The sequence below is a fragment of the Herpailurus yagouaroundi genome, unplaced genomic scaffold, assembly GCF_014898765.1.
Source record: "Herpailurus yagouaroundi ecotype Mexico unplaced genomic scaffold, PumYag 165, whole genome shotgun sequence".
NCBI classification, from domain to species: Eukaryota; Metazoa; Chordata; class Mammalia; order Carnivora; family Felidae; genus Herpailurus; species Herpailurus yagouaroundi.
The window spans coordinates 92,732-117,637 of record NW_024412406.1 but is presented as its reverse complement, the minus strand read 5'-3'; the positions used below and the strand labels follow the sequence as shown (position 1 = coordinate 117,637).

Below are 24,906 nucleotides of genomic sequence, written 5' to 3'. Positions count from 1 at the left end.
ATGACCCAAATAGATAAAATCATGAATGAAAATGGAATTATTACAACCAATCCCTCAGAGATACAAACAATTATCAGGGAATACTATGAAAAATTATATGCCAACAAATTGGACAACCTGGAAGAAATGGACAAATTCCTGAACACCCACACTCTTCCAAAACTCAATCAGGAGGAAAGAGAAAGCTTGAACAGACCCATCACCAGCGAAGAAATTGAATCGGTTATCAAAAATCTCCCAACAAATAAGAATCCAGGACCAGATGGCTTCCCAGGGGAGTTCTACCAGACGTTTAAAGCAGAGATAATACCTATCCTTCTCAAGCTATTCCAAGAAATAGAAAGGGAAGGAAAACTTCCAGACTCATTCTATGAAGCCAGTATTACTTTGATTCCTAAACCAGACAGAGACCCAGTAAAAAAAGAGAACTACAGGCCAATATCCCTGATGAATATGGATGCCAAAATTCTCAATAAGATACTAGCAAATCGAATTCAACGGCATATAAAAAGAATTGTTCACCATGATCAAGTGGGATTCATTCCTGGGATGCAGGGCTGGTTCAACATTCGCAAATCAATCAACGTGATACATCACATTAACAAAACAAAAGAGAAAAACCATATGATCCTGTCAATCGATGCAGAAAAGGCCTTTGACAAAATCCAGCACCCTTTCTTAATAAAAACCCTTGAGAAAGTCGGGATAGAAGGAACATACTTAAAGATCATAAAAGCCATTTATGAAAAGCCCACAGCTAACATCATCCTCAACGGGAAAAAAACTGAGAGCTTTTTCCCTGAGATCAGGAACACGACAGGGATGCCCACTCTCACCGCTGTTGTTTAACATAGTGCTGGAAGTTCTAGCATCAGCAATCAGACAACAACAGGAAATCAAAGGCATCAAAATTGGCAAAGATGAAGTCAAGCTTTCGCTTTTTGCAGATGACATGATATTATACATGGAAAATCCGATAGACTCCACCAAAAGGCTGCTAGAACTGATACATGAATTCAGCAAAGTTGCAGGATGCAAAATCAATGTACAGAAATCAGTTGCATTCTTATACACTAACAATGAAGTAATAGAAAGACAAATAAGGAAACTGATCCCATTCACAATTGCACCAAGAAGCATCAAATACCTAGGAATAAATCTAACCAAAGATGTAAAGGATCTGTATGCTGAAAACTATAGAAAGCTTATGAAGGTAATTGAAGAAGATTTAAAGAAATGGAAAGACATTCCCTGCTCATGGATTGGAAGAATAAATATTGTCAAAATGTCAATACTACCCAAAGCTATCTACACATTCAATGCAATCCCAATCAAAATTGCACCAGCATTCTTCTCGAAACTAGAACAAGCAATCCTAAAATTCATATGGAACCACAAAAGGCCCCGAATAGCCAAAGTAATTTTGAAGAAGAAGACCAAAGCAGGAGGCATCACAATCCCAGACTTTAGCCTCTACTACAAAGCTGTCATCATCAAGACAGCATGGTATTGGCACAAAAACAGACACATAGACCAATGGAATAGAATAGAAACCCCAGAACTAGACCCACAAACGTATGGCCAACTCATCTTTGACAAAGCAGGAAAGAACATCCAATGGAAAAAAGACAGTCTCTTTAACAAATGGTGCTGGGAGAACTGGACAGCAACATGCAGAAGGTTGAAACTAGACCACTTTCTCACACCATTCACAAAAATAAACTCAAAATGGATCAAGGACCTGAATGTGAGACAGGAAACCATCAAAACCCTAGAGGAGAAAGCAGGAAAAGACCTCTCTGACCTCAGCCGTAGCAATCTCTTACTCGACACATCCCCAAAGGCAAGGGAATTAAAAGCAAAAGTGAATTACTGGGACCTTATGAAGATAAAAAGCTTCTGCACAGCAAAGGAAACAACCAACAAAACGAAAAGGCAACCAACGGAATGGGAAAAGATATTTGCAAATGACATATCGGACAAAGGGCTAGTCTCCAAAATCTATAAAGAGCTCACCAAACTCCACACCCGAAAAGCAAATAACCCAGTGAAAAAATGGGCAGAAAACATGAAGAGACACTTCTCTAAAGAAGACATCTGGATGGCCAACAGGCTCATGAAAAGATGTTCAGCGTCGCTCCTTATCAGGGAAATACAAATCAAAACCACACTCAGATATCACCTCATGCCAGTCAGAGTGGCCAAAATGAACAAATCAGGAGACTCTAGATGCTGGAGAGGATGTGGAGAAACGGGAACCCTCTTGCACTGTTGGTGGGAAGGCAAATTGGTGCAGCCGCTCTGGAAAGCAGTGTGGAGGTTCCTCAAAAAATTAAAAATAGACCTACCCTATGACCCAGCAATAGCACTGCTAGGAATTTATCCAAGGGACACAGGAGTACTGATGCATAGGGGCACTTGTACCCCAATGTTCATAGCAGCACACTCAACAATAGCCAAATTATGGAAAGAGCCTAAATGTCCATCAACTGATGAATGGATAAAGAAATTGTGGTTTATATACACTATGGAATACTACGTGGCAATGAGAAAAAATGAAATATGGCCTTTTGTAGCAACGTGGATGGAACTGGAGAGTGTGATATAAGTGAAATAAGCCATACAGAGAAAGACAGATACCATATGGTTTCACTCTTATGTGGATCCTGAGAAACTTAACAGGAACCCATGGGGGAGGGGAAGGAAAAAAAAAAAAGAGGTTAGAGTGGGAGAGAGCCAAAGCATAAGAGACTGTTGAGAACTGAGAACAATCTGAGGATTGATATAGGAGGGTGGGGAGGGTGGGTGATGGGTATTGAGGAGGGCACCTTTTGGGATGAGCACTGGGTGTTGTATGGAAACCAATTTGACAATAAATTTCATAAAAAAAAAAAAAAAAAAAAAAGAGTAACTGAGAAGATGAAGTGCCAAAAGTGGTTGACAATAATGGCAGGCCTGATTGGCATTGTCACTAGATGGCGCTGAGCATTTCCATGGATTGTTGTGATTGGTAGGTTTAGCATTGTTGTGTGTTTGAGTCTCCTATCTCAGTAATCCTCATTGCTATTTCCAGCTCTATTTCTGCAGTCTATAAAGGAAAGTAACAGCAAGAGAGTTGTTCTTTGATACAAAATTTTGTTCTCTATTTGAATAGCACAATTTTCAGAATAAAGATATTGCAAATAAATGCTGTGAAAAACTTGCAAACCCTTCAATTCCCTATATTGTGGCCTTTAGCACTTCAATCTGTTGGTTACCTACTTTTCAAGGCCTTGGGGAACTAATATTCCCATTCTCCAGCCCTGAAATACCTGGAAACTGTAAGTATTTAATAAATGTTTCTTGAATGAATGAATGAGTGAATGAATAATTTGTCTCTGTACACCAAAGGTAGCAGAGATAGCTAAATGTAGTTAGATCTTTAGTTTGGGTTCTCAACTTGCATAGTCTTCTTACCAAAATGTAATCAAGTTTCAAAGGCTAACACTACCTATCCTAAATTAAAGAAACCATTAAAGTAAACAAAGCAATTAGTTCCTGCTCTGTATTTGTAGTTTGTGATAATGCATTTTAAATAGAGTCCGTTGAGTGTGTTTTTATTGGTTATTTTTCTTGTTTTTAACACTCCATTGTGTGTAAAGCCCTTTTAGAAAATTGAAAATAAGTCTCCCCTTACTGATTTTGTCATTTTCCATTTGTCAAACATTGATTTTCTCCCCCCTTGTGCATCTAATGGAGGTTGAAATTAGCACTCTTTTTTTGTGTGTTGTTTACTTCTTATTTGTACACCCTCATCATCATTCATCAAACTGCCAGTGAGCTCTGGGGATAGGGCTGGTGAGCTGACTAGTGCTCTGAAGTCCACACAAGGAATATTTTGAATAGATTTTTGTTACAGCTTTAGCTCTTGCCTTCAGAATTTCTTTCTATGAAAACTTTCAAATAATAGGAGGATTTCTTCAGCAAATAAATTTTTTCTAAAATAAAACAACAATAACAAAAATTACTCCTTTTAGCTTTTTGATAATTTAAGATTGTCTGGAGATTCAAAAGAAAACATTTGGGAGATGAAGGAACCCACCTCTGTTCTTTAAAAATATGTTTCAACCACGGTGCCATATATTCCACTGGTCTGCTCTTCCTACTGTGACAGATCCACTGGAGGATCTGTTCTGTGCCACCCTCACAGAGATTGTGACATGGACACCAGTTGGAAAGGAGGCATCCTTCTAGTTAGTTGAGGAAGGGGCTGGAGAGTAGAGGCTTTAAGATTTGGGTATGTGCTTGTGAAAACATATTCTTCTGTTTCTGTCTTAGACTGACAGGATTGCTTATGAAATTCCCACAATACTGAAGATAAATCTAAGAGAAGATAATTTCTCCTAAGGGTAACAATGCTAGTTTCTGAGGTAAGCCACTGCATTTGATGATGAGAATTGGGATGTGATGAGTCTGGAAAGTGGAAGAGTGAAAAGAATATAAGCCAGTAGATGCCATATTAATTAAAAAAAAAATCACAAAACAACTGGTGTGTCTTTTGTGCTTGTGATTTGTACCTGTCTGTAGGCTGTGTGGCTTCCTACTTACAGTGTGGCTCTTTTGATGAAGAACTTGATGGCTTATTGTTATAGTACCATCTAATAGCACATTCTGCAATGGTGGGAATATTCTGTGTTTTCGGATATGGTAGCCTCTAGCCAAATGAAAATTGGGCATTGAAAATATGGATAGTGTGGCTAGGATACATGAATTTTTAATGTTATTTAATCTTAATTAATTGAAATTGAAATTTGAACAGACACATCTGGCTAGTGGCCACTATATTGGACATTGCAGTGAATCTACACTGATTTAAAGGGTCATGACAGCTTTTCTCTTCTTTTTAAGTTAGGTTTTCCCAAAGTGTCAAGGCCTAACACTTTAGATTTGTTTTTTTGTACTATGTACAGGTGCTGTGCTCAGTGCTGACTATACAGTTATAAAAACAGGATACAGTCTGTGTCCTAAAAATCTTATACACTAGTGCTTTCGAACAACATCAGGCTATCTCCTGAGGAGGTTGAGTAGACTTTTATGTGTGAAATAATACCTGCCTTATTTAAAAAAAATATTGAGGTGAATGGTAGATTCCAATGTGGTAGAAAGTACCTGCCTCGTGGACTATATGAAGCTTGATTACTAGAGAAATATATATTAAATTACTTCTTTTTGCATTGATAATTCATACTTTTTTTTTTTTTACATTATTTAGGTAAAGTACGTGTATGTTTTTGACATTTCAGACCTGGTATTATCTTTCTATCGTCACATATTATCAAAGTCTGAAAAACTTACCAACATGAACCAACATGGTGCAGTTGTAATGAACATGGGTTTTGGAGTAAAGGTCTAGGTTCAAATCTTGTCTCAACTACTTTCATAGCTTTGTGCCTTGAGCAATCATCTACCCTCTCCAAACCTTAGTTTCATCTCCTGTATATGGGGTTGACAATAACATCTTCTTTATAGGGTGACTGGAAGGATTAGGTGAGGCAGCGTAAATAAATGCACTCATGAGGCATCAGACATAGCTCGAGGCACTTTACATGCATCATTTCATTTAGTCTTTCCATCAACATTGTGAAGGTACTATTGTTATTACTATTTTTAAGATGAGGAAACTAAAGCACAGGGAGATGCATGGTCCCCAGAACACAGTGAATCCTCAAGGGTTGTGTTGGTGTTGTTGTTGTTGTTGTTGTTATACTGGTGGTTTTTAGTGGTTAAAGACTCATACAGACAGAAACAGTCAGATATTAAATAAACAATGTTGTTAATTTATTTTTTTGTTGTCCAATCTGATATTCATTTGTCAGTTTCTGCTTCTCCCCAGCCCCACTTACTATTATGTTTCCTCCTTTTATAAACTGGAGTCTGGGCTGGATTAATAGCATATCACAAAGGTAGATGATATCACATATGATGTCTGTAATAAACCAGTAGCGTGTGTTGTCTGGTGTTTGATACGGAAAGACAAGGCGCAGTGGTATAAGCCAGCAGTTCCAGTTATAGGCAATGGTGACAAGCAAGAGCCACAGGAGATAGAGTCGATCTAGAAAAATCCAAATGGCATGTAATAAGCATTAAAAAAGACTCTCTTGTAATGGTAATGTTGGAGCAATGTCCTCTGGAGATAAGAAAATTACTGTAAAAGGTTCTATTAACATTCAGTACAATTCTGCCTTTAGAGTCTAAAGCACTGGGTTTTACAAGGGATATTGAGTGATCTTATCAGCTCTTCTAACACTGGAGAAAGGCCTTCTTCTTTGCCAAGAAGTGGCCATGCTAAGTCTGTCCCCACAGGTAAGTGTGCTATATGGATCAAGGAAGAGGAGACTCAGGGGAAGTCAGAGGTGCCTTGTTTGGATAACTGCGGCAGTAAGCCTTTTCTGCATCAGGAGTTAAACTTCAGGATCACCCAGGGCAGGTAGACAAAAAGGCCACATCTTGCCTGAATGAATATGGCTGATGTGAGAGGGCAGAGAATCGGTCCATTAACACAGTCCATGTCCTTTCACAATTGCTTTCTTCTGCTGGAGGGAGGCCACAGGAAGGGATTTGTTCAGTTAGAATAATTAACATTGTGAAAGGATGGAAGAAGATAGATACTTTATAATTACTTTTTTAGGGAGGGGTGTGGGTGTACATATAGCTGAATACTTTGGAGCTTTCTTTTCAGAAGTAATTACTGGAAGAATAGACCCTGGACTGCTTTTTATATCTATCTATGTATCTATCTATGTATCTATCTATGTATCTATCTATGTATCTATGTATCTATCTATGTATCTATCTATGTATCTATCTATGTATCTATCTATCATCTATTTATTTTGGTGGTTATACATTTACTTTACTTCACATTATTCTGACATACATTTTAAAAATAGGCAGGAATATTTTATCTCTTGCTTTCACCAGAGAGGCCCAAACAGTCCATTGCATATTTGATATAGTTTATGTTCTGCTTTCTAGACAGATTTAGAATGTGGGCTAGGGAAAAAAAAGAAGTCATTGGTGACTTTGGGTTACATGAGTTCTTGATAATAGCAAGCCCTCCCACTGAGAATTTCACCCTTTGATGGTACCTGTGTATGAATCTATGCTTCTTGGAAGTCTAATTTGCTTTAGATACTCTGTCAGAGGCATCTTCTGGAATTTAAAACACAATATGTGATAGTAATGTTCTTCTTTCAGCTTAGCACTGCTTTCTTGTGTTGATGGTACAGCTGTGGGCTTTGCTTTATAGGGGAAAAAAGAGATAAACACATTTTTAAGAAGTCAGGTTAGCTAAATGAGAAAAAGCTTGGATTTCTCAAAGTCAGAACATTTCAGAATTTTTCCTTCTCAATATAGGCATGTTTTGACATTGAAAACAGTGACATTAATGACAATATCCATGTAAGGAAAATACTGGAATTTGGAAATAAACAGATGTAAAGCTTACTAGTAAATTATCCTACAGGTGTTACAAATGGGATATATTATTTTATTTATTTACTGTAATCTCCACACACAATGTGGGACTCAAACTCACAGCCTTGAGATCAAGAGTCACATGATCTACTGACTGAGCCAGCCAGGCACACCACAAATAGGATATTTTAAGTACAAGCTTAATTCTTACATATTTTGTAGCATAAAGTCAGTCCTTAGGTTTACATTGAAAAGAAAATTAAAAATTTACATCATTCTAAAGGTTTTAGTTTCATGCTTCTTGGGTTTTGCATATATCTTTCAAGTTATGAATAAATAAAGCAAGCTCAAAATATTTTTTCAACATATGTTTATCAAAATACAATGACTGTCTTTTCTTTTCAAAAAGAAATTACTATACAATATGTAGTTTATTTTTTACTTATTTAAAAAATGTTAATTTGTTTATTTTGAGAGAGAGAGAGAACATGTATGAGCAGAGAAGGGGCAGAGAGAGAATCCAAAGCAGGCTCTGCATTCAGTGCAGAGCCCAATGTGGGGCTCGGTCTCCTGACCCTGAGATCATGACCAGAGCTGAAATCAAGAGTGAGACACTTAGCTGACTGAGCCATCCAGGATCCCCTGTAGTTTATTTTAAAAATCCAATTTACCTTATACAGAATTTTCCTTATAAAGGAAACCCTTAACTCTATATGTTAACAGTTTAACTTTTATTTAACTGTTATTAAACAACCTTTCTTCTATTTTTGTCTCTCTCTCTATATATATACATAAATATTTTTATAAAGATGTATTCATAATATATATCACTTTTGTGCTCTACTTTATTGTATTTATTAATTTTTCATAAACACATTTCTGAAATTATTAGGGAAGCTGATGATTGCCCCCCATGTGATTAGTTTATTGATGTTCTCTACTATGTTGTATATTCAGATAGTGTTCTTATATTTTTATAATAAATGCTTTGTGTATAAAGGGTATTCTTAATTAATATTTACAATAAAACTTGCTATTGTGGATATTGCTGTTGGCTTGTTCATATACGGTGGGTCCAGAGGTCATGTGCAGAGGGCTCCCTGTGTCTCTCTTCCTCAGGGTTTTCTCTGAGTTGGCTTACTTAAAGTGTTGGAGACTTAGCAACATGCCCCAGCAACAACCTTCAGCCAATGTAAAACAGTTGGTGGATTGATACCCCAGCTTCTTTCTCCAAAATATATACTTATACAACTCAACACCAAAAAACCTTCCACACAATCTGATTAAAAAATGGGCAGAGGACCTGAATAGACATTTTTTCCCAAAGAAGACATACAGATGGCCAACAGACACACGAAAAGATGCTTAACATCACTCAGCATCACGCCAATGCAATTCTAAACCACAATGAGATATCACCTCACACCAGTCAGAAAAGCTAGTATCAAAAGGACAAGAAATAACAAGTGTTTGTGAGGATGTGGAGAAGGGGGGATCCTGCGCATTGTTGGTGGGAATATATGTATTGATGCAACCACTGGAAAACAGTGTGGAGGTTTCTCAGGAGAATTCTTAAGTGTGATCCACATAGTTTTTCAGCTGGATCAAGTCCTAGGGCCTACAGAAGAAGCCATCTCATCAATACATCTTTATTGTCTTAACTCCTATCTCCATCTCTCTTATCTGCTCTCACCTTCCTGGATCACCTTCAATACAAACTATCTGTACTTAAATCATTGTCGCAGGGTCTGCTTTTGGGGGAACCCAAGCTAAGATATTTGAAAATACATGCCCCTTCATAATATTTTCTTTCCAGTACTTTGAGTAACAATGCTTACCAGTTTGGGGGCTGGCTTCAGGTGAGGATATATCTCCTTCTGCCAACTTTTTCTTGTAGAGGATTGTTCTTTGACGCATCCTTCTCACCAAGTTGTGTAGCTGGGCATCAGCATACTCATTTATAACAGGGGCTTCATGTGGTTTGCTTTTTGGACAAAATGAGGAAAAAAATGGTGATAGAGATGGACCCATGAAGAAGTACATACAAGGGAGAAATTAAGTTTTTTCACACTCCTTATAGATCTCAGACAATTATTTGCTCCTTTCTACAAGTGAATAGAACAATTTAAAACTTAAGTTTGATGGGGGGCGCCTGCATGGCTCAGTGGGTTGAGCGTCCAGCTTTGGCTCAGGTCATGATCTCACAGCTCGTGAGTTCGAGCCCCGTGTCGGGCTCTGTGCTGATAGCTCAGAGCCTGGAGTCTGCTTTTGCTTCTGTGTCTCCCTCTCTCTCTGCCCCTCACTCACTCACATTCTGTCTCTGTCTCTCTCAAAAATAAATAAATATTAAAAAAAATTAAGTTTGATGGAACAGTGCTGGTGGAATACAGATTTACCAATGAAATATTGGAATCCACAAATAACAAATGTCCATTCTTGACTCTATTAGATCTTGAGGACTGTGATTCTGACATTTAATTGCATCATTAGAAGAAAAAAACAAAAGAAACATTACCTGGAATTGTAGGTAGAATTCTATTTTTTTTAAAGGTTTATTTATTTATTTTGAGAGCAAGAGTGAGAGAGAGAGAGAGAAAGAAAGAGAGAGAGAGAGAGAGAGAGAGAGAGAGAGAGAGAGAAGGGCAGAGAAAGAGAGAGAGAAGGAGAGAGAGGATCAGGCCTGATAGCATGGTGCCTGAAGCAGGCTTGATCTCACAAACTGTGAGATCATGATGTAGGCAGAATTCTAAGATGGCCCCCTGGTGTCCTTGTCCTGCAAATCCTGGAGACAATAAATATGGTGGATTTTGCTTTCATAATCAGTGTGTGCTATATAGCTTAATTGACTTAAAGGTAAGAAATTTATACAAATGGGCCTGATGTAATCAAATAAGCCCTTTAAAAGCAGAGAGTTTCTGTAGCTGGTGATAGAGCAGAAAGTTACAGGTTTGAAGCATAAGGGCAATTCTACTTGAGAGAAATTATCAATTTTTGGCTTTGAAGAATAAAGGGGCCCCCTCATGAGAATTACATGAAGCTTCTAGGAGCAGAGACTGTCTCAGGCTAGCTGATAACAAGAAAACAAGGACCTCAGTCCTACAACCGCATGGAGCTGAACTCTGCCAATAATTTGAATGAGCTTGGAAGTAGATTCTTTTCTGGTGCCTCCAGGTAAGAGACTAGCCAAGCCTGGCTGACACCTTCATTTCAGCTTTGAGAGACCTTAAACAGAGAACCTAGCCTCACCCAGATTTTTGACTTATGGCAATGTGAGCTATTAAATGGTATTGTTTTAAGTTACCTAGTTTGTAATAATTTCTTATGCAGCAGTGAAATGAATATATCTAGTGTGTGTTAATGCACTTCCTTTCTAAGAAAACAAACAAAAAAAATAAGTACAGGGTATAAGATATGAATTAGTATACTTCATAAAGATCTGAGTTCCTTGACAGATTTTCCTCAGACTTGTAACTCGTTCTCTCTACCTTCCTTCTGAAGTCTGACACTGTGTCTACGCAGACCCATATAGGTTCTATGCATTCTCACCTCTTCACATCCATATCTCCCCTTTCCATCTCACTTCCAAACTGGAACTGATGGGGTTCATATTGGAGCTGGGTAATCTGTGGATTCTATTAAAAAATTAATCTTTATTTATTCTTGAGAGAGGGAGAGGGAGAGAGAGAGAGAGAGAGAGAGAGAGGCAGTGTGAGTGGAGGAGGGAAAGAGACAGAGGGAGACACAGAATCTTAAGCAGCCTCCAGGCTCCCAGCTGTCAGCACAGGGCCTGCAGGGCTCAAACTCACAAACCATGAGATCATGACCTGAGCTGAGGTCGGACGCTTAACTGACTGAGCCACCAGGCACCACCCACTGTGGATTCTATTTAAAAAGAACCCTAGTATGAGCCCCTCTACTAATCCCCATTCTCTATCACGAACAGAAATATATCATATCTATAATTGTTTACAGATTCCCAGACCATCGGTGTGTCTTTCTTTCTTTCTTATTATCATAGTATAATTTATGCCTCTTTTATATGTCAAAAGTCCTGCCTCAGCATCAACATTCTTTTTAAAAAAATTTTTTTTAATGTTTATTTATTTTTGACAGAGACAGAGCATAAACAGGGGAGGGGCAGAGAGAGAGAGGGAGACACAGAATCTGAAACAGGCTCAGGCTGTCAGCACAGAGCCCGACACGGGGCTCGAACCCACGAACTGTGAGCTCATGACCTGATTCGAAGTCAGATGCTTAACCAGCTGAACCACCCAGGCACCCCTCAGCATCAAGATTCTTTAAGTGTGTCACACTAAAAGCTTTAAAAGCCTTCTCAAGAATGGCGAAGACTGAGATACAGTGGAAGACTGGTACATCTTAGACAATATAGAAGTAGGGGATATTAGGTCTACAAAACTAGAATTTTTTCTTCTGATTAAGAAGTGTTATATATATCATTTCACAGATTTCTTCTTAGTATGCCTAGGAGTTTATTCATCCATCAGACTGTTGAGTTTCTACTTTATGTAATGGAATAAAAAGATGAATTAGACTGTAAACCTACGGATGTTCATAGTTTAATGGGGGAAGTAAGGATGTAAATGAGTACTTAATAAATAACAAAGATATGTACAAAGTGCTATGTTCATACTAAACTTGGCCTGGGGAATCAAGGAACGGTTTCACAGAGAAAGCATCTTAAGTCTGAAATGTTTAGAAGGCCTCTGACAGAGAAATGAAAGAAGGACCTTCGAGGCATTGAGAATAATACGTTCAGAAATGTGAAAAAACATAACACATTCAGCAAGTATTGTGGGGGTGACTGGAACAGAGTAAGTATATGGAGGAGGCCAGGTGGCAGGGGTGGTAGGAATGGTGGTGGTTAGGTCCTGAAAGGTGAGTGGGGTCAGATTATGATGGTTCCTACATGATTTATTATGAGTTTGGACATTAATCTATAGGTTAATGGGAGCCAGTGTAGAGTATTAAGCAAATGAGGTGTATGAGCAGATAGAAGTTTTAGAGACCCAGAAATAGTGGCAGAGTTGAAGAGGAGCAGTGTAAATGGATGGACGCAAGGAAACAAGTGAATGGGTTAGGTTAGAACTGTTACGGGAAAAGAGAAGGATTAAAGAAATAATTTAGAGCCAGAAAGAAAAGGATTTGATCTTTCTGGAGCTTCTGAATAATCCAAATAAGAAATCAAGAATAACTTCTAAGTTTGGATTACAAGAGTCTAGCTTCATGAAGATGCCATTAATATAATGAGGAACTCACAAAGATGTTTGTATATAGAGGGTGTGTGGAAAAATGAGTTTGTGTGTGTGTGTGTGCATGTTCAATTTAAGATGTTTGTAGGACCTTGTGTGATAGGATTTTGTGCCTCCCAGAAGACATTTTCTGGGGATAAGACCTTGGTGGTCATCAGTGTATATGGGATGTGTGAAGAGATGTATGTAGATGATATCATTATACACTGAAGTTCTCAAGGTCAGAAACCATGTTTTCTTTATATTCCACAAGACCTAGGACAAGGTAAGTTTTCAATAAATGCTTATTGAATAAATAAACTCACTACTTCCAACCTTTTGTTTGACCTTATGTGATGTGCCTCAGTGCACTAAAAAAAAATCTATAAAAAGTGAAGTTGAGACTTGCTGGATCATTAACTGTAAAGGCAGGTATTCGAACTGTCAAAATATCTAATCCAAACCTTAAGACCTAAGGAGAGTGTTTTTTCTCTTTTCCTGAATCATCGATAAGCCCTAATTGACCATATAATTGCCACTTAATCACACTGGTTTTTATTGTGCAAACCTACCTCATGATTAAAGTGCTGAAAATTATATTAGAAAGCATGCCAGCATTTCAAATGCATGTCTATATTTCAACTACGAAATATTTTTCTTTTTGTATTAGTTGAGTGTTTTATGTCCATTTATTTCATCTTTTCTTTTATCCCCAGCTCTCTTAAAGAGTAATCCTTGTTCATCTTCTCCCTTACTGACATATATGCAGAAGCTACGAATGTATTTTTCTTTAGGTAATTTTGTGACTGAATAAAAAGTCATGTGTTTTCATGAGATAAACACAAAATCAAACGGGTGTAGAGAGAGAAGCAATGGATATGCCTTATATAACTATGCTTCATTTAAGTGATATTTGATATTTCTTGTTCATATTACTAAATGTATATTTTAAAAGAATTATTCCTCATAATTCCTTGATGAACCATATCTTACATAAATATGTAAACATTTTACAAATTTTAGTAAAGAAATAGAAGGAAAGTCTTATTAAAACTCTTATTGAGATGAGTGAGGCTGTTAAAATTTGTATATGTATCTATGGGAGAATAAAAAATTAGTTGTTAGAGTGACATTTATTCCTGTTTTAATTTTTTTGATAAGGGTATAGAGAACACTCATTTAAAATAAAAGCTGATGAAAAAATCAAATTATAGTGGTAGTCTTCATTTCTTTAAATTCAATCAGAGATATAAGCAAAAAAAAAATCATATATTTGACAATTGTTCTTGCATTTGGGGTTGCAGAAGCTTTCTCACTCCAGGGTGGATGCATCATAGTAATAACGAGATGGGTTAGAAGTAGGCCTTTCTTTTGCAAAGGGAGAAAAAAGCCATCGTGAAAGGGGAGGCAGAAAAGAGAAACTTGTGGTCTGTGGGAGTATTCAAGATACCATTTTTATTTATTTATATTTGTTTATTTATTGTTATTTTTGAGAGCAAGAGAGCACGTGCGTGTGCACATGAGTTGGGGGGCTGCAGACAGAGAAGGGGACAGAGGATCTAAAGCGGACTCTGTGCTGACATCAGAGACCCTGAAGGGGCTTGAACTCATGAACCGTGAGATTATGACCTGAGCTGAAGTCTGATACCTGATCCACTGAGGTACCCTAGGATATCAATTTTAAGAAAGAGTACATACGTAAGATGTGGATCTTGAAACTGATTCTTTCAAAACTATTTGTGTTTACTGAGACTCTTGGAAAGTTTTTATGTACACCCAGTGATACCCATTCTCCATTCTCCCATTAAGGTTGTTGCTTTAGTATAATGCAAAGGGGTGACTACTTTTGATGAGGTGAAATGGATGGTGGCATTTAAAAATGAGTTTGCAGTGAAGGATGAATGGCACTTTGACTGATAATGTAGAGGGAAAATATTCAAGGCAAAGGATACAGCCTGAGAAAAAGTGTATCAGTTGCTGCTCTGTGGAGAATAATAAAAACTCAAACATTTAATGTAAAATCCCAAATCACCTATGATTTGGTTTGAAAGGTCAGTTGAGACCAATAGGGAAGCATAGCAGGATTCTAAGCAGAAAAGGGACATTATTAGCTATATTTTGGAAAAATAATTGAGAAAAATAAAGATAATTAGTTGTGGTGTGGAAGAAGTATAAGTGGAAGAAGGGAGAAAGTTGAGTTAAAATATGTGGGTTAATGTAACAGTGAAATTTCAAGTTTGGTCGGTGTACTACATTGAACAGTGTTCTGCCAAAATTCATGTCCAACTGGAACCTCAGAATGTGACCTTACTTGAAAATAAGATCTTTACAAATGTAAGTAGCTAAGTGAAGATGAAGTCATACTGGAGTTGGGTGGGCCTTTAATCTAATGACTGGTGTCTTTATTGGAAGGCCAAGTGAAGACAGGGAGGAGACACACAGGGAGAACACCATGTGACAATGGAGGTAGAAATTGGAGTGATGTATCCACAAGTCAAGAAACACCACAGACTGCTGGCAACCAGCAGAGGCTGGGATAGGGATGTGGACCAGATTCTCCCTCGGGCTTTCAGAAGGACCAAACTTGCAGGCACCTTGATTTCAGGCTTCTAGCCTCTAGAACTGTGAGAGGATAAATTTCTGTTGTTTGAAGCCACTCAGTTTATGGTAATTTGTTGTGACAAATTTGTTGTGACAAATGTGACAAAGTTAGTTAGCAAACTGGATGACTGTGATGCCATGTAACTCAGATGGAGGCATAAGTTGTAAGATAACTGTAAATGCACTCAATTCAGTATACGTTAAACTTGAAGTGTGAATGAAGAATCAAGGTCTTTTTAAAATATGTATAGCAGGCAGTTGAGAATTTGTGTTTGGAATTCAAACAGGGAGGATTAAGCTGGATGGAGATGTTGAACTAAGATCACCTTTCTAGAGGCTATGGTGGGAATTATATAGTGGATGAGATTGCTGGTAAGAGCCTGCATAGAACAAGAAAAGATTGGGAGGTCAAACCTTGTAATTTGCTGACATTTAAGGTGTAGCGTAAGATAAGGAATTGAGAAGTAGCAATTAGAGAGGTAGATCTGAGACAGAAAAATGTCACAAAAATCAGGGAAACTAAGAGTTTGGAAAAGAAGATCAGTCATGTCTCATGCTGCACACAAACTGTGCAAATTTTGTCATTTTTGTCTTGACAAGTATTTTGTAAAAAAGTACAAAGACTCTGTTCTCGAAGTGATTTTGAATTTCCATTGATTATTTCCTGAACTCAGTTAAAAGTGGTATTTATTCCCTTTAGTAAAATCTTGAATAAACTTTGGCTTTTGCAAACTTTATCTGATTCTTATTAATGTTTAAGTAAGAATTAAATTCCTTTTTTCGTTAAAGACTTAATGCTTTTTAAAAATTCAAGTTGATCAAAGTCCTTTAAAATCTCCTATTCAAGATATGTTGAATAACAGACAGGGATTGGACAAAGAATATTATATTCCTATTTGGGAAAACTTTGAGGGGAGAGAGGAGCAGGTCTTTTTTGTTTGTTGTGTTTTCTCAATAGTTAATGATAAATTCAGACAGTTGTTCTCAAAGGTTACATTTAAAGAAAAGAAACCTGCTTTGAATAAGTGAAAATTTTTGTAGGCATAAATTTCTGAAAGAAAATACTTGAAATTAGTACAAAATTCTGATTCTTACCAATGTATCTGGTGGTTGACCATAAAACCTACAAATTTTAAGGAAATATGGGCTAGTGTAGTTGTAACTCAACCAAGCCTCACTTGGTTTCCCTCTCATATTCACCTCTAAATGCTGTGAAGATTTTGAGTTGTTTATCACATTTTGCTTGTGCATATGGTATAGTTTGTACACATTAGTTTGTACAAATGGAAATGTACATATGGATATTATGATGCAGTTTCCTAACCTAAATTCTTGATCTGTCTAGAATGTGCTACAATGCATTTGTGATTCCAGAACTTGTTTCTGAACTCTGGCCAGCAGTTCACTGTCTAGATTTTTCCTTCTGTTAACCTATAAGTGTTGGAGGTTGTGTCCAAGATATTTATTGCTATTGTTATTGAATCACATTGTAATGGCCTACAAATGTAGCGGTGCCTAACTTTGTTAATAGTTAAACAACATTTTAAGACTAAAGGAACAAAAAAGTTATAAAAATAGTGTCACATAGGTTACAAATTTATAACCTAAGACCCATATGTACACATCAACATACATACACACCTACTAATAGCAATCCTTCCAAAATCTTAGCCCAATTGGAAAGAGAATGAATATACATATAAATATACAAACATAAAATAATCATAATACTAATATGTTTCATGTCAATAGACATTAAATTCTCTAATGGTGTCAGGTATTTTTTGAGATTAAGGTGAACAACAGCTATGTTTTTTATCATTTTTTTTCCATATAGTAGCAGCCTGCAAGAGTCAAACTATCTGCTCACAAAATGTTCCTGAAAATTGGTGCATTTTGAGTGTCTCATTCATTTATTTAACAGATATTTATAGTACTTACTTTGCATGAGGAAAGATAACATGTTCTATATTGACTTTGAAGAATCTTAAAAAACATTTTTTCAAAGTTATATCTTGCCCAACGTGGGGCTCAGACTCATGACCCTGAGATCAAGAGTCACATGCTCTACTGACTGAACCAGCCAGGCTCCCTGACTTTGAAGATTTCTTAGTTAAGAGTCCTTTCTTTCATTTTACATATGTCATTATGTTTATTCTTACTTATTAGGCTCTTCTGAGTAAATTGCTGGGGTTTTTAAATTTAAAAACTGACTGATTAGAATGCACCATGGACTGAAACATGTATCCCACCCCCCGTAATTTATACATTGATGCCCTATCCCCCAGTGTGACTGTATTTGGAGATAGGGTCCTTAGGAAGGTAATTAAGGTAGAATGGAGTCATAAGGTTTAGTCCTTAATCCAATAGGATTGGTGTCCTTAGAAAAAGAGGAAGGGACACCATAGGGTTCTCTCTGTGTGCATGCACAGAAGAAAGGCATCTAATGTTAGAACATAGCAAGAAGGCAGCCATCTTTAAGCCAGGAAGAGAGATTTAACCAGAAACTCTGACAGCACTTTGATGTGGATTTCCAGTTTCTACAACTGAGAGAAAACAATATTCTGTTGTTTAAGCCACTCAGTTTGTGGTATTTTGTTATGGCAGCCTGAGCAGACTATTACAGAATGTACACAGGTCTAGAAAAAAAAGGGTAAAGCTATTTTAAGAAGCAGATGAAAAAGTAAATCAAGATAATAGGCCGAATGCCATAAATCTCTAAAAATGACAAAAGAAAAGATTTAAAAAATGTATAGTACCGGAAAACAAATAGGAAACTTCTAGTCAGAAAACAAGGAATTTGAGAAATTTCTTAAAGACAGAAAGCTCATGGGTTCATATGTTAACTTGTTTAATTCTCCCAAATTATGACATGCTTAGAACAGCGCTGCTCTTGTTATTACTAATGAAGAAAAACACTGCCAAAAACACTCACAGAATATTTTGTTGCAAAATGAGAGAGGGTTTTGGGGGGATCTGGGTGGCTCAGTTGGTTAAGCGTCTGACTTTTGATCTCAGCTATGGTCATGATCTCACAGTTTGTGAGATGGAGGCCTATGTTGGGTTCTGTGCTGGCAGAATGGAGCCTGCTTGGAATTCTCTCTCTCCATCTTTCTCTGCCCTTCCTCCCCTCTCAAAATAAATAAACTAAAAAAAAAAGTGGCAGAGGTTCTGGAAGTGTTTTACCTTTTTTGGGAGGAGTGGACATCAGGGGGCCTTAAGGGGGCCATGGCCAATCGTTGGGATGATTACACAGAGTAGTGAAGTAGGTTACTTTCTTTCTCACCTAACCTTCACTGAGTGGATAGAAGCAGGAGCCATTGCCTCCAGGATGTTGCAGTGAGATGGGTTTTGGGCTGGAAAAGCAGGGCTGTCTCCCAGGTGACTGGTAAGAATCAGAATAAATGGGGGGCTCTATGACCAGACGATGAGTTAGTGTTACACTTCTTGGCAATGTGTTCTTTCCCACAATCACCATAGAAAGAATATAATAAATGGAACAGAATCTACAGCAATGGTTTACCACATGGTGGAGTGAGGTGAGGAGGTGGAATAAGAGGGAGTTCAGTGGAAATGATTTTCCCCACGTGCAGGCAGTAAAGGGAGGCATTGTCTGTAGCCAGTTTAATAAAAGCTATAAATGACTGAAAGTTGGTCTCTTTTTTAATCATCACTGTGTGCTGATAATTCTGAACAATGTCGATAATAAAATACTTCTACAGCCTCAAGGTAGACCACTCAGTGCTCCTTTTTAAATGTTTACTTATTTTGAGAGAGAATGTGTGAGCATGAGTGGAGGAGGGATGGAGAGAGAGGGAGAGAGAATCCCAAGCAGGCTCCACACTCAGTGCAGAGCCCAATGAGGGGCTCCATTTCACCACCAGGAAATCACGACCTGAGCTGATATCAAGAGTCAGATGCTCAACTGACTGAGCTACCCAGCCACCCTATTGTTCCCGTTTTGTACACCACTGATCTACACAAGTTATGGGGAATTTCAAGTACAAAGACGATCACATAAGCCAAGAATTACCAAACAATTGTGCAACATCAACATTATCAGAAACACTAATGTAAACAAATAGAAAAACTAATACCCAAGGAAATGAACAAAACAGACAATAATTAAAAATAGAGTTATGAGAGGATATCTATTTTATATTAATCAGAATAGGTTATTGTGAAAGAGAATCAATTCAAAACTTGGAGATAAAAAGTTTGATCATTTAAAAAACAAAAATAAAAACAACAATAAAAATGAAGAAAGATACTATAGAGAAATCTTATTTCACAATTGAAGAAATATGCAAGCCTTCAGATTCAAAAAGGCCACCAAATGTAAGTGAGATGAATACTAGAAAACTCAAACTTAGCACACCAATATAAATCTCAGAACACTAAAATCAAAGAGAAAAGTGTTAAGAGCTTCTAGAGGTGGAAAAAAAAAATCCCTATAAATAAAGGAGCATTAGATCGGCACCAGATTTCTCACTGACACTACTGGATACTAGAAACTAATAAAGCAGCATCTCAAAATTTCTAAGGGAAAATGAATTTTCCTTGAACTCCACCTGCCAAACCCTATATAAAATCAGCTCTTCACTTTGTTCAGGGAGACTTTACCTTCCAAGTACAGCTCTGCCTGGCTTAGCAAGCAACAAATTCAATTTTTGTGTCAGGTGTTACATGGTGGCCTCTTCCTTTGACACTAGGAATATAATTTAAAAGGTAAAAGGGTTTAAAAAGACGAAACAGATGAAGGAGTTGGGATTTTAGTTAGCAGAGAATGTAGAGCTCTGGCAAAATCTATATTGAGAAATTCAGTTTAGGCCTTGAAGCTAAAGTAGATTCTACAATCTTTCCCTGAATCTAAATTTGGGAACCACATGCTGAAGAGAAATATGCTATTTCTGTAGGTCAGATTGTGGGTCTACTTATCCACCTACCCACCTTGAGTGGAAATATTCCCTAAGAAGTAATCCATGCCCAGATGGGTTTACTGCATAGGAGAGGAAAAAACCCTAGAGAAAGGGTGAGGGCCTGGTTTCTTGCCTTCAAGGCACAGGAATCCCAATCACTACTAAAACACAGCAGATCAATGTTTTGGGTTCTAACTACATTAGCAATTTCTCTTGCTATGAGTAAACTGGGAATGAGACAGTGAACAGCAAGAAGCAGATGTGACAAAGGGAATGTGGAACTATTTTAACTCCCCTAAACAAATGCCAATTACCCTGAGGCAGATTTGTCATTGCCTTGGCAGCAGTATGTGTGGCTGTGGCCTGGAGACAGAAACAGAATCTTATGATTCAGAGCAGAGATTGGCTTCTTTCAAACAGATGCCAATGGAAATAAATGTATGTGGAAAACTCTTCACAGGAAGGGGTTCCATTTGGATTAATTCAATAATTTAAATGTGAAGTGAGGCAATCTGTAGAAAAGGGAAACCAAGACTGTCTGAGTTGATGAAGCAAAATCACAGGAGATCCTTACAGAAACCAGATATAGCACGTAAGGAAATTACACTAGGAAAGGGAGGAGAAGTCAGTGCTGATGATAAGCACTTAGAGTCAGATCACAGTTCTGCACAATGGGAACAGGACTGCTGAATAGAAGTCTAAACTCCGATGGCCTGTATGTGATTGTGGTCAGCTTCTAGAGTCCTAGAGAACCAAGTTCCCAGTCCATGCCCATCTAGAAATTAGGAGTTTCAGTTTCTGATGGGGCAAAATTCTTGAGTAGATTCTTCCTTAAGAGTGAGTGCATAGTAAAGGGTTAGCAGGGATACATTTCCTTGACGGGAAAATATTTGCACAGATTCTTTTCTGTGAAAGCCTAGAGAGACATCATGTATATTCCAGCTAGATAATTAACAGTGTCTAATAAAGAAATAATGGCAAATGACTATTCAGTTTGATGTTGAGATAAAGGAGAGGGCAATGCATATATTTAAGGGATACTCTGAGTGCCAAATTCATGGCTTCTTTCCTTCTTCTAAATGTTGGGAAGAGAGAGAAAAATGATCTGAAGCACTGAAGAATCAAATTAAACCTGTTAAAGAAGTTGGCTAGGCACGTGGGTAAAATTTAAATAATTCTGGCTTTTAAACTACTAAAAGGAAGGATGAAGTGTCTGTTAGAAGTAGGTTAGTAAAAAGCAAGATGAGTGGCACCTGGGTGGCTCGGTTGGCTGAGCGTCAGACTTTGGCTCAGGTCATGGTCTCACAGTTTGTGTGCTGGAGCCCCAGGATGGGCTCTGCGCTGATAGCACGGAGCCTGCTTGGATCCCATCTCCCTCTCTCTCTGCCCTTCACCTGCTCTTGTGTGCATGCACGCTCTGTCTCAAAAATAAATAAACGTTAAAAAAAAGCAAGATGAAATTACAAGTTGCCGATAACTGCTGAAATTCGGTGAGAGAATAGTGCTAGTAGCTTGGCTCTACACTAAAACTTTCCTTAAGATAGAAGTAGACCATAATAGCTTTTCTTCTCTGTTAGTAATTATATTTTCATAAAGAAATCTGTGCTGACTGGGACACTCCCATAGTTTTGATTGCTGTCAGTTATCTACTTCTGGGGACAGACTGTAGGACATTTATGCCATTATGAAAAACACACCAACTGACTTTTGACAAAAGTGCAAAAGCAATTCTAAGGAGGAAGGATAGCCGCTTTGACACATATGGTGCTAGAGTAACTGGACATCTAAGGCATAAAAGTGAACTTCAACCTAAACCTCATACTTCATACAAAAATTAACTCAAAATGGATCATAAGTTTAAGTGTAAAACAAAATAGTATAAAATTTTTTAGAAAAAGTGAAAGAAAATTTTCTGGGTCTGGGGCTAAGCAAAGAGTTTTTAAATTTGATATCAAAAGCATAATCTACAAAAGGAAAAACTGAAAAATTATACCTAATCAAAATTAAAAACATTTGCTCTATTAAAAGATCCTATTAGGAGGATGAAAAGATATGCAACATCACGGAAGAAAATATTTTCAAACAACATATCCAATAAAGATCTAGTACCTAGAATATATAAACAACACTACAGCTTAGCAGCAAAAATTTAAAACAATTTGATTATAAAGGGAGCAAAAGACATGAACAGTCATTTCATGGATGAGGATATGCAAATGGCAAATGAGCTCATGAAAAGATGTATAGTGTCACTGGCCATTAGGAAATGCTAATTAAAAGCATAATAAAATATTACCGCATCAATCAGAATGGCTAAAATAAAAAATGGTGACACCACCAAATGCTGGCAAAGATATGAAGAAACTGGATCACTCATACTTTGCTGGTTAGGATGCAAAATGGTACAGACACTCTGGAAAACAGTTTGGCAGTTTCTTATAAAACTAAACATGTAATTATTGTATGATCCAATTATCACATGATATGTTGGACATTTATCCCAGAGAACTAAGAAGCTGTGTTCACACAAAAACCTGTTCACAGATATTCATAGGAGCTTTGTTATTAATAACCCAATATTGGAACCAACTCAGATGTCCTTCAGTGACTAACCTGTAGTTCAGCCATATAATGGAATACTACTCAGAAAAAATTTTAAAAAAGGAATGATTAATGATGCACACAACTAGAATGAATCTCTAGGAAATTATATGACTTAAAAGTCAATAGCCAGAGGTTAAGTACCATTTGTGATTCCATTTATACGATATTCTTAAAATGACAAAATTGTAGAGATGGAGAACACATTAGTGATTGTCAGGAAGCAGGGAGGGGCTAAAGAATGGGATAGGGAGTGAGATGCATGTGGTTGTAAAAGGGCAATAGGAAAGATCCTTGATGGAACTATTTTGTATTTTGATGGTGGTAATATGAATTTACACACACAATAAAATTACATAAAACACACACACACACAAATACATAGATGAATACAAATAAAACTGGGGAAATCCGAATAAGATCAGTGGATTATAACTCAATATCCTGGTTGTAGCACTGTACTATATATACCCTTGTAAGATATTACCATTGGTTAAAGGATATGTGGGAGCTTTCTATATAATTTCTTACAATTGAATATAAACCTATGAGTATCCCAAATTAAAAAAAAAAACAAACCCTACCATCACTAACCTGAAAAACACCATTATACCTATTAAGTTCAGCATACTGAGGTAGAAATATGGCGTTCTACAACCTCGCTATTCAAAAGACTGGTCTGCAGACCTGTAGTATCAGCATCCCTGAGAGCTTGTCAGAAATGCAGAGTATCAGGCCCTATATCTTTTAAAACAGAATTTGCATTTTGACAAGCTCTTCAGATCATTTGTATGGGCATTAAAATTTGAGAAACACTGTTCCATTAAAATTGAACGTGCAAGCTTAAATCTGTAAAATGTTGGTAGGAACCACACTTTTTCCTTGGCTTAGGTCCCTTTTTTCTCTTCTTGAAGGAAGGGTAGAAAGTTCTCATTTTTCTTGAATGCTAGCTGTGTCAATATCACACATGATTCTTACAAAACTCAATGAGATGGGCTTTATTATATCTCTTTCAGATGAAGTGAAAACCTGTCTGATTGAAAAGTCATGCATGAAAATAGGTGATGGAAGGTTATAAACAAATTATGACAAAGCTATACAAGAGGAAACTGGAACTAATTAGAACTCAATGTTTTGTGATCTTTAAAAGGTGAGTATTTTGATTTAAAAAAAGCCAAACTAGTCTGACAGTGCATATCTTCTCTTAAGAAGTAGAGAACATTTAGAGTACATGTAGCACAACTGAGTGAGAATCTAGTCATTTGGGTCCTACTTTAGTAATATGTGTTGGAAGGTGAATTTGTTAAAATTGAATGACATTAACTTAAACTCAGTTTGCTCACATGCAAGGTAAAGCTAATATTTTGTACAGGATAAAATTATAATAAAAGATGGAAAAACACTTGAATCTTCAAGAGGAAAATGGGGAAAGCCAAGAACACCATATGGTACTATAACATAAATTTTCAAGCCTTTTCAGGCCACTCTCCTGATGAACATTATCATCAAATTTTATGGTCAAAAGTACTTACCATGTCTTGTGCAAATAATTTGTATAGTCTGTCACATACTGTATTACGCTGAATATTCAATTTGAAGAACCTAGTTTCTGAAGGGCATAACAGCACATAGTGGTAAAACTTACTCATAAATCATATGGGCATGGTTGAGGGAGCTCACTATTTGATCTGTCTATAGTCAGTACAGATCTTGAATGTGCATCACAGATTTTTATGTAAATCAGAGACATCAATAGTCACATAAATTTGCATTTACAACTTGATTTCTGTTAGTGAATGTGACAGAATCATCCTATCTGCTACAAGCAAACTGAAAAAGTAAAGTAAAAGACATTATTACTTTAAAATATTGCAGAGACCCTATGGCTCTGTTCTCTGTTCTTTTTAATTTGATATTTGAGGAGGAGAGGTAATAATTAGAAGAATTATGAATGTATCCTTATGGAAACAGAAGGATACATTTATGTTTGGCTTTCTAGCAATAACCTGGACACAGACGATTCTGCAATTAATAAGTGGCTGGGATTATTAAGGTTCCTGCCGTGCTACCTGGAATACCTT

The 24,906-nt window shown here is 37.1% G+C and overlaps 1 protein-coding gene across 3 annotated transcripts in view; it reads right to left on the bottom strand.

Moving 5' to 3' along the window:
* The window catches only part of CNGB3 (cyclic nucleotide gated channel subunit beta 3), a 162,017-nt gene that overhangs the window by 92,558 nt on the left and 44,553 nt on the right, over positions 1-24,906 (bottom strand). For all 3 annotated transcript variants that reach the window (XM_040487445.1, XM_040487446.1, XM_040487447.1), the window contains 3 exons: positions 9,294-9,439; positions 7,128-7,280; positions 5,883-6,091 (listed from right to left, as the gene is read on the bottom strand). In XM_040487445.1, the coding sequence (XP_040343379.1) occupies positions 5,883-6,091; positions 7,128-7,280; positions 9,294-9,439 (508 nt within the window). The remainder of the gene's footprint in view (positions 1-5,882; positions 6,092-7,127; positions 7,281-9,293; positions 9,440-24,906) is intronic.